The sequence below is a fragment of the Gymnoscopelus microlampas genome (assembly GCF_963454915.1).
Source record: "Gymnoscopelus microlampas genome assembly, chromosome: 1".
NCBI classification, from domain to species: Eukaryota; Metazoa; Chordata; class Actinopteri; order Myctophiformes; family Myctophidae; genus Gymnoscopelus; species Gymnoscopelus microlampas.
The window spans coordinates 35,288,892-35,299,378 of record NC_139962.1 but is presented as its reverse complement, the minus strand read 5'-3'; the positions used below and the strand labels follow the sequence as shown (position 1 = coordinate 35,299,378).

General features: G+C 45.6%; 1 protein-coding gene across 3 annotated transcripts in view; it reads right to left on the bottom strand.

The window, feature by feature from the left end:
- Positions 1–2,547: 2,547 nt before the first annotated feature.
- mtss1lb (MTSS I-BAR domain containing 2b) overlaps positions 2,548–10,487 on the bottom strand; it is a 79,850-nt gene continuing 71,910 nt past the window's right edge. For 2 of the 3 annotated variants that reach the window (XM_084057024.1, XM_084057025.1), the window contains exons 11-14: positions 10,445–10,487; positions 7,765–7,947; positions 5,780–5,945; positions 2,548–4,723 (exon numbers count right to left, since the gene is read on the bottom strand). The exon at positions 10,445–10,487 is cut by the window's right edge and continues 32 nt beyond it. In XM_084057024.1, the coding sequence (XP_083913150.1) occupies positions 3,870–4,723; positions 5,780–5,945; positions 7,765–7,947; positions 10,445–10,487 (1,246 nt within the window). In that variant the 3' untranslated portion in view covers positions 2,548–3,869. Of the gene's footprint in view, positions 4,724–5,779; positions 5,946–7,764; positions 7,948–8,478; positions 8,632–10,444 lie in introns of all 3 variants that reach the window. The other variant, XM_084057026.1, reaches the window with a different exon arrangement.

The following is a 10,487-nucleotide window of genomic DNA, read 5'->3' as shown; positions in this document are numbered from 1 at the left end:
TTCTGCAGTCCATCTTATATTCAAGCAGCAGCAATACCACATTTTAATCAATATGGAATTTAGTCTGAGTTGGAATTGATGGCTACAATATATCCCCCCCCCCCCTCAGATACATTTCATGATCATATCCTATTGATCCAATCTTGATACTAGAGCTCATGATATCATCAGTGAGTGACCTCATAAGCAAGAGACCTTATACAATTCTGTAATTCAAAGCATTACAATAGAATATAGCTTTTAGACATAAATGAAATGAATAATACTTAAACTTAGATAAGTGCAACCAAATACCAGTGAATAACGCTGCTATTTTCCTTTAAAACTCACCCATCAAAAATATGTTTGTACTACCCCTATTGCTTTATCTCAACAGGAACTTTCCTGAACTTTGTAAGTATTAAAATGGAAGAGACATTTCTACAGTTAACGGAAATGAAACATAATACACATTTTGTTTGTTTGATGTCCCAATTTGTGTTTTAGAACAGTGTATGTTCACGTTCACCAATGTGAACTTGGCTTTGCACATATTTTTTTGCCCTGTTGTTGGGGATGGAGTCACACCCACCGCCGTCCACCGTCCCTCCCACTCATGTTTGACATATACAACCACTTATACAACCACACACATACTGTACTTGCAGGCCTACACAAATGACATTTTTTCTAAAACCCCCTTAATGACGCTCAACTTTAAAGTTCAAAAGAAGAACAGAAAATGTATGGGCTTGCACACTTTTGAAAAGTTGAGAAATAATAACATTCTCCTCTCCGCCTCCTTAAATTAACACATCTTCATTTGTTTTTAAACAGCCACGGGCATTGCTGTGTTCAAGGCAAACAAAATAAAATAAATAAGTCAACAAGTAAGTAAGAGCATAGAGAAATATGGCGCTAGCTAAGGTCACTGCTTAGAGGAGCATACAGACATGTCATTGATGAGGAGTTCACTAGCCTACAGTACAACGGTCATAAAGAGCACACTCTCTGCTCACACATCCTACATCCATATGTTACACTGCTTACTAGTTTGTGTTACAGCCGGAGTTGTTTTTTTTGTTTTTTTTTCTTCTTCTTTTTACATTAATTAAAAGAAAGACTGAAGAGTAAAACTGTACTGTAGAACAAAATATATATATATACTGTATATATTAAAACTGAATATTCCATGTGTTACTCTATTTCATTCTAGCCTTTATACCAAGTCTGTGCGCCCGATAAAAGTACAGCACATACAGTACATCTTATGTGAACAGGCAGTGAAATGCTCATCTCCTCACATCTTCTCATCCCTCCTTCAGATTAATATCACTAACTTAAATACCCCCCTTTTTCTTCATCATTAACGAGGCCATAGACCAGCCTTATTATTTCTCCCATCCTAATGTCCATAAATAGTCACACATTTAAGTCAAGCCATGGTTTGATCTGAATTGTTCCAGGACAGCATGGTGGCTGTGTCTTCATCCTAGTTGTTCTATTCCAACCGTGATGAGTCCACGCTGCAAGCAACCCCATTGCCCCCAGTTGCCAAGTACATTCATACCAGACAAATGTTGCCAAATGTTCACCAGAGCAGCCCTGTTTTTTTGCATGTTGCTATGGAAAAGTTGACTTGATTGGCACCGGTCATAGGAGTAGAATAGACTATGTGGTGGCTAGCCGTAACCGCTTAAACCCAATATACTTAGTTGACCGGGGTCCCCCAGGGGTCTATACTTGGTCTTGGTCCCCTCCGTTTTTTCCTCTTCACCAATCTCTTTGCCAAAAATGCGACTATTTTTGCTTAATGTTTGCTATTATGACATGCCCAGAATAGGGACACTAGGATTCATGTGGTTAAGTGTATTGATACCCAGAGGTAAATTCAGTGTCATAGCAGCTGACACCATTAGCGGTTAAGCTAGCTAGTCATCATCAACTAGCATAAACTGGCCATAGGACATTTGGGTGGCAATGTGGCTGCTAACAGTGTGAAAGCGGATTAGCTGTCCTGGCAAGAGACCATTTATGAAGAACTCATCTGGACCAGCAGATTGCAGTTCAACTCTGTCTGAAGCTCAAATGTGTCTATCTTCAATCCCTCAGATACCCGTGTCAGCTTTCAACCATGCTGAGCTATACTCAGAATCTTTCTAAAATCCACAGCAGGTGAGCCTTTTCCCTCTATACAGCCTGATGGCTTGTGACAAAGCACAATGAGCCTGTTCAGATAATGGTTATGTTCTCCTCCCTTATCCCACTCATTCCTTTTCCACCTTTGTTTATCACTTTCTCTTTCTCCCTCAATCTCACTTCTACAAGTTTACTCACTGGTTTCAAGGATGCCATATTTACATGGCGACCAGCTCTCTGCCCACTCTCTGTATCACACAATGTATGAACACAGTGACACCAAGTGGCCAAGTGGTGCAATCAATCAAAGTGCTTCACTTTCTCACCTTACCCCCTCAATTTTCAGCTAAGAGAGAGAGAGAGAGAGAGAGAGAGAGAGAGAGAGAGAGAGAGAGAGAGAGAGAGAGAGAGAGAGAGAGAGAGAGAGAGAGAGAGAGAGAGTACATCAGTTAACAGAAGCCATACTGTCCAGATAACGTTCACATGTAAGTAAGCATTCCTGATGATTGCCTGAATGTTAAAAGAGAAAAGGAAGAACCTAAACTTCAACTAACCTCTTCTTCAGCAAAACAAGAAAATAAAACACATTTATTGCTCCATTTCTTATTAACATTTTCTCTCTCTGGTTCTAGAAAATATATATGTATATATATATTTATACGCCTGGATTACTTTTTGTAAATTTTCATACAGTGGCAACAAGGAGGTGACAACACAATAAAAACAGGAAATACAACATACGGCACACAAGAGACAAGCCATGCCCTCATTGGGTAACCAGCTGTCCTGCAGCAGAGCTCTGCCCGCCCCTCAGACACACGCACACGCACAAATACTCACTCACTCACTCACTCACTCACTCATTCACTCATTCACTCATTCACTCACTCACTCACTCGCTCGCTCACACAAACCCATGCGCCCATGCATAGTGGGGTCACATATGCTACATTCGCACATGCACGCGTGTGCACACACACACACACACACACACACACACACACACACACACACACACACACACACTGTGGACAGACAGCGAGAGGGGAATGGGGTACTAGCACGGTTCAATACCAACTTGTTTTTAAAATTACAATATTATTATTATAGGGAGATACAGGGAAGCTCCTGGTGTTAGCTCCCCATGCTAGTACCAAGGCAGTCTGAGTGGGCATTGTTGACGGCTCGGGTTCAACTCGCCCCAGCTCCACATTCCCTTCCTGCCTCCGTCTGCCTATCCCTGTCCTACGTCTCGGGTTACAGTTAGAGGAGAGGGAGTTGTGAGGGCATACATTGGCAAAGGGAACCTCTCTCTCTGTCTCTCTCTCTCTCTCTCTCTCTCTCTCTCTCTCTCTCTCTCTCTCTCTCTCTCTCTCTCTCATATCTCTTTCTCTACCTGTCCATCCTGTAGTCTTGCTGTCCCTGGGTGAGGGTGTTAAGAAGACAAACATGCGTCCAACACACGCTAGAGTTATAAAGGCCAGCTAGGAGCCTGTCAATATTCAGTAATTAATGTTAATCATCGGCATGGATTACCAATAATAGTGTTGTTATTAGCATTAAACAGTATATCACTTACTCTAATAACCTCTTTAAACATTTTTTTTGTTTTCATTCATCTTCTGTTATATTTTAGATTTCTACATAGTAAGTCTGTGTCTATGACTGTGCTGGGTGGTTGGCTGCACCCCACAAACACCCGCCTCCCTACTGGCCGACAAATGACAAACTTCCCGTTCCTTTTCGTCCAATCACAAGATGCGTGGTGCAGAGCGGTCGTTGGACACGGTCTTGCGCAGGCGAACTCCTCTCCTGATGGTCGTCAGCATGTCTCCGGAGCCTTCCGAGGCGTCTGCCCCTGTCTGAGTATCGGTTGGCCCGGTGGGGGTGAGGTCGTCGGGGAGGGACGGGAAAGGGAACTGCCCCTCCCCCAGTGCATGTGCGCTGGCCACCAGCTCTCCGATCTTCTCCACTAGACTGTGGCGATTGGCCGCCATCATCTGCTCCTCTTCTGTCCCGCCCCCTGAGCCCGTACCCGCTGCGACACTCCCGTGACCTCCGTGCTGCTGCGTGTAGACCTCCAGCCCCGCCCCCGAGCCCCACGCAGTGTTGGGCAGGCTGAGACGCTTGGGAGACGCCTTCACGTAATCGAGCGCGCCCTGCGCATCCTCGACTCCTGTGAAGAACACACACTCCTCGCTTCCGACACGCACGGGCACCCCGGCGCCCGCACCACCTGCACCGGGCGAGTGTGAATCCCCTGGCACGGTCGGGGTCTTGACGGGGACAATGGGTGGGCGGATGGGGATGGGCCCCGCGCTGGAGAGCGTACGCCTCACACCCGGCTTAGTGGAGGGGGTTCGGCGGATGGTGGCAGTGCCTGGGGTCCCCACTCCGCCTCCACTGCCCCCGGCCTGTCCTGTCCCAGGACCAAGCACACCGCTGGGTAGGCCAGCTGTGCTGGCGGGCCTCTTGGTCTGGATCATGCGGCGGTAGTTCTGGGCAATGTTGGAGTGGCGGGGAATCGTGGAGGACTTGTCAAATTCTGCCTGTCCATCTGGGCCCTCCGTGTCCCCGTTCACTGAGTAGCAGTCGTAGTCTGAACCTAAAAGTGGAAAAACAGCAGAGGGAACAATGAGGGGAAGGTTGTGGAAGAGAAAATACTGCCTACTAAATGTAGAGAAATATTACCGTTACTGTGTGGATATCGTCAGGTGGAAATCTTGTCCAAAACTGTAACTTTTTACAGGAACAATAAACTTAATTGATTTTAATGTCTGTAATGTCTTTAATGTCTGTGTATATTGTATACTCATGTATGTGTGCGTGTGTGCGTGTGTGTGTGTGTGTGTGTGTGTGTGTGTGTGTGTGTGTGTGTGTGTGTGTGTGTGTGTGTGCGTGCGTGCGTGCGTGCGTGCGTGCGTGCGTGCGTGCGTGCGTGCGTGCGTGCGTGCGTGCGTGCGTGCGTGCGTGCGTGTGTGTGTGTGCATAGAAGTGAATTGAACAGTAGCCCAAAATTCCTAGTTCCATAGTTTCGTTTCTTGTGAGTCCTCCCTTGACGTGAGTGCACAGTAAAATCTGGAACAATAATTTAACTCTGAGTGCATATACAAATTTACCCAATTGACCAGTAGCGTTAAATTAATACTGATGAGTTTACCGTGTGAAATCATAGGTAAGACGTTGGTAAACGTGTCAAGGACTTGTCAAAACATTCATCCAAGGAGCATAATTATGTTAAACAAAGAGTGCTGCACACATTTCAGAAGTCCGTCTGACCAGCATTAATACTCAATTCATACCCCGCCGCACAACTGTGTTGCTTGCCGAAAAGAACAGATCTTCGAGCATCACATCATAATACTTGTTAGCTTGAAGATCTGTTCTTCTCGGCAAGCAATACCTTTGTGTGAGTAAACATTTTAGCCCGACCAATGCCAGATTTGGGTCCGATGACAATCCAGATATTGACAGCGCTGGACTACCGATTAACAATGTTTTGAACATAGTGCAACCTTTTCTAATACATTTGAAAAACTTGGGAACGTTTTGGGAAAGCCAAACAATAAAAAAATCTCTATTCTACAATTTTTATTTTTTTTTAACTTTAGAAAATGTTTGTCGGTCTGGCTCTGGTAAAAACTAGGCATAAAAGTGTTACCCTGTGAGGGGATGGTGTCCTCGGAACAGGAGGGCGTAGTGGTCTGGGTGCTGTAGCCACTAGAGTACTGCAGGGAGTCTCTGCTGCTCTTCTGCTGGTCCATGCTCAGCCCCCTGGTGAGCACCATGGCCAGGTCACTGGCTGCTGGAGACACCTCCTCTCCATGCTACAGATGCACAATACATACACTGTCCTGAATACACATACGGTACATACACACATATACATACACACCCCTACACCCCTACAGACAGACAGACAGACAGACAGACAGACACACACACACACATACTGTATACATACACACACACACACACACACACACACACACACACACACACACACACACACACACACACACACACACACACACACACACACACACACACACACACACACACACAGTACAGTATATACTCACATACATACATACATACATAACCAGCTACGGTTGATCTGACTAAGCGATTCTAAGTTCACAACAGAGCATGTGAGCGGAGCGGAGCGCGAACGGAGCGACGCGATTTTGACGTGAGCGCGGAGCTGGTTATAAAAAGGTTGGAGCGCTACTCAGAGCGAGGACCGCCTCCCGCTCCAGGCCGCCCTCGCGGGGGCCGCGCACCGAATGTTTGAGCATGCCCGGTCGCACGGACTCAGAGACACACAGACATCCGCAGTGCACAGCGCACCGAGATTTCATTAGAATTTCTACTTTCTTTTTCCTTTCTTTTTTTTTACTGTTGAGCGACCCGGTTTGAGCGGAGCGTGGAGCGAGATTTGCGCAAATCAACGTGAGCGAGGAGCGACGGGGAGCGGAGCGCGGGGGGAGTTGACGTGAGCGAATAGCGAGCGTGAAACCGGCCCCCTGGAGCGCCGAGCGGCATTTCCACCCGCTCCGCTCCGCTCACGTGCTCTGGTTCACAATGTGTCGATGTGACATGTTGTGAGCTTATAGACCAGCTATTATAACAGGACACCGTTGTACGATGAAGTATACATTAGGGCTTAAGTGGTTAATCAGAATAATCAATTTAGTTGATTATAAAAACTACTCGAATGTTTTTGCTTTGATTCGTTGATATACAGTATACTGTATATATTTCTTTCATAACAAAAGACATACTTCAATATTGTTTGATTAATCAAAGAAGTAATCGCTAGAATAATCACTTATAATCGATAGTTGCAGCCCTAAACCTAAACGCATGTTGCATCTCAAAGGGAAGCTAATTGGAAACGTTACTGCTACAGTATATACTTAAAGTTTTAAAACCCTTTCCGCTATGCCCGCCTCACTAGGGGTGGGGAGTGAGCGGATTTATGGTCACCTGCATATGGGCACGGTCACACATGTCGGAATGCACGCAAATGATCATCATCTGCCGAGGCAAAATCCTTATCTTGTCAGTCTGAATGTGGGTAGTGCAGGATGTTAAACACACAGAAATATGTGGGTTTTAATCTGTTTAGTGGTTGCCGGTAGTTGGTTTCCTTCATCTTGGCTCACTAACACAACTACAGCTAAGGACAGCAAAGTTGGGACAACCACACACACTTCTTTGCTATTGAGTGAGGATCACAGTAAGTCGAAACATGTACTAGTCTTAGTCTAGTAGTACAGGCCCGTAGCTGTGTGCCGGTATGGAGCTAGTTCTGAAGAACCGCTCATCCGATGGACCACAGTTACATTTTGCTTCATTCGCGGGTTACGCCTGTCATTCACCATGCGCCATTTGCATCGCGTCATTTGTATAATCTTGCATCCATCGTGTCATTTGCGGGTGGCGACCGGATTTGCACTGCACTTCTTTGGTGTGTCAGCAATACACGCGGCAAATGTGAAGGCGACATGTTGAGTGGTTCTTGAGATATCCGAAGGACGGACATAGAGACGCACACACACACTCATACACGCCTTCAGAGATTTGTGGAATTTTTAGATGGATGAAGCTTAATTTTTCACTCATCATCATCATCCTGATCACCTTGGCAGCTATGGTTGCCGGGGTCATCCTGGGTCTCTGTCCATCATCAGGGTGAGGTGCTCCAGCATAACCCTGGGAGCCTGGCGATGCTTCGTTCTCCCTCAGCCTATCCAGAGGTTCCTTCCTCCTCTGAACAACGGCGGCAGCCACGGGCTGCTCATATTGACCTGCCTTGGACCAATCCTGAAGGAGTGTGCAGGGTTAATAACCAGGAAAGTAGTAGGAAGAGACAGTGCGAGAGACTTGTCCACTATCCAGCAGTTTGAAGCCCTTCATCTGAGTGTAAAGTAGGGGGGGGGGGGGGGCATTTTGGATGGGTTCTTTATTGAGTGCCTGAGTATGTGGGAGTGCTTGAGTGTGTGGGAGTGCTTGAGTGTGTGGAAGTGCTTGAGTGTGAGGGGGACACTGGTTTTCCATTGGTCAGCTCTCTGTGGCCTGTTCTGTTTTAACTAATCTCCAGTCAGGAGATTGCAAAGCAGTGAGTGAGACGGGAAGGTCGACAAAATGCATTCACAGTGACTGGGCACACGTTAGGGAAGCAAAGTAATGGTGTGAGTGATAAGCAGATGATAAAAATGAAAAGAAAAGAAAAAAACAAAACAAAACAAAAACAATGTTGTTAATAAGCGTTAAATAAAAGCAAATAAAATAATAAGTTTCAAACCAAACGAGAGAAGTCGTGCAAAGAAAAATGAAAGCGAATGGAGAACAAACCTTCCACATAGGAACCTTTGATGTGGGAAAGGAAGAGCTGAATCCAGGGGAGCTATAGGGTGGGGACGCAGGTACAGGAAGAATGACAGAGAGAGGTCTGGTGGAGCCAGAGTGAGAGTGAGCAGGGCGGAAGGTAGCAAAGGACGGGCCAAACTGCGGAACGAGAGACAGAGTCAGGTCATCAGAGACAGAGAAAAGACGGAGAGAGATTCTATGCTTAGAGAGGTGGTGGCTGGGGTCTTCACACACATACCAACAAAGTTCATGCTGTACCTACACACATACGCACACGCACTCACTCTCACTCTCACTCTCACTCTCTCTCTCTCTCTCTCTCTCTCTCTCTCTCTCTCTCTCTCTCTCTCTCTCTCTCTCTCTCTCTCTCTCTCTCTCTCACACCCCCAAATTGAGAAACAAAAGAAAGATTAAAGCAGAGAGAATGAAGAGGCAGATCTACATATACATTTCCCAGAAGAGGCCTTAGTTTCGCTACAGTATGTTCTATAAGTAGTCGCTACCAGCCATGCATGGAAATTACTTTCCACTAACTGGAAAGGCAAACTAGCTTCAGAAACAATAACAATATGTCAGTACTATTACAACATTCAATCTATGTTGATGTTAAAAAGATGATGGAAAATGGACAAAGCAGTTTGCAGTCAATTTCCTATCAACTGTCTACAGGTAACTAGAGACAAATGCAACCAGGTTTCCAGAAAGTGGCAAAAGTGGTTTCCTGTTGTGCTTCACTTTCCCATGCTACAGAGAGTATGCACATGACATGCGTAACTTTTCCACCGGGACACACCCCCCTCATCTAGACTGAGTGGCAAAACATTGAGCAGCATGAAGCATGGGAGATTGGAAGTGCTCGTTGGAAATCACACAACAATCCTGCGTACCACCTGTTTCTAAATTGCACATAATGCAGGAGGCAGCAGGATGTTGGGTTTTTGTTGGGAAAACGAGCGCTTCCAAACTTAGAAAAATAATCTCCTGCACAGAATTTATTGACAGAAAGTAGCTCATCTACGGTGGATTTTTATGAAACAAAAACTTTGCAAATAGAAAGAGGATAATTCAAGTTTCCCGTACAGCTGCTATGTTGGTGAGTTTAACGTTGTTTAATACAATGAGATAGGACTTTTCTGTTTGGATGAATGGGCTGTCAAGGCCAGAAAGACGTTTTTTTTGCCACTCAGTAGGCGTTCCCGCATAACTTCCGGGTACAATGATGTCACGCGCATAGCCTCTATAGCTTTGTTTGATTGGCTTGGCTGCAGATTTGAACTGGAAACACATATGACACCTTCATATGTGATTCCAGTTCAAATCTGCTGCAGAGCCAATCAAACTAAGCAATGGGAAAACTAAGTGGATAGCTGAGTGGTTAAGGTGCGTACCACGTGGCTCTGATGCCTGACAGCGAGTCCAGAGTTAAATTCCCGAGCCCAGCAGACCTTTGCTGCATGTCACTCCCAGACTTTCTCTCCTCGTTTCCTGTCTCTCTTCACCGTGGACAATCAATAAAGGCAGAAAATGACCAAAAGATATCTTTAGAAGAAAAATCTCCGGAACAGGAAACAGGTATGCCACCACCTGAAAACCCGGGACAACAATCATGCACAAAGCCTAGTGCTAGTTGCATTACATGGCAGCATTTAATTATCTAGTGTAGCTAGATTTAAGGGTTGCAATACGTGTTCCTGATCTGGGCATATCAGTGGATTTGGGATCTACTGGGAGTCATTGAGGCAACGTTTCAACAGCTTACCCAACCAACCTGCTAACATTTAGAGTCATTCAAATGAATTGTTTGTAATGGTCTCGGGGCCATATCAGAGCACTGCTTTTTCCAACGTGTGGGTCTCAGGGTTTTAAAATGACACCATGTAGTTTCTTTGCTGGTTAAAAGAAAACAGTAAGCAATGCCATAACAGTATACCGTAGGAGTTAGAGCCCTTACAGTGGTGGGGGAACTGCATTCGCTGACTGACTGACATGTCTCG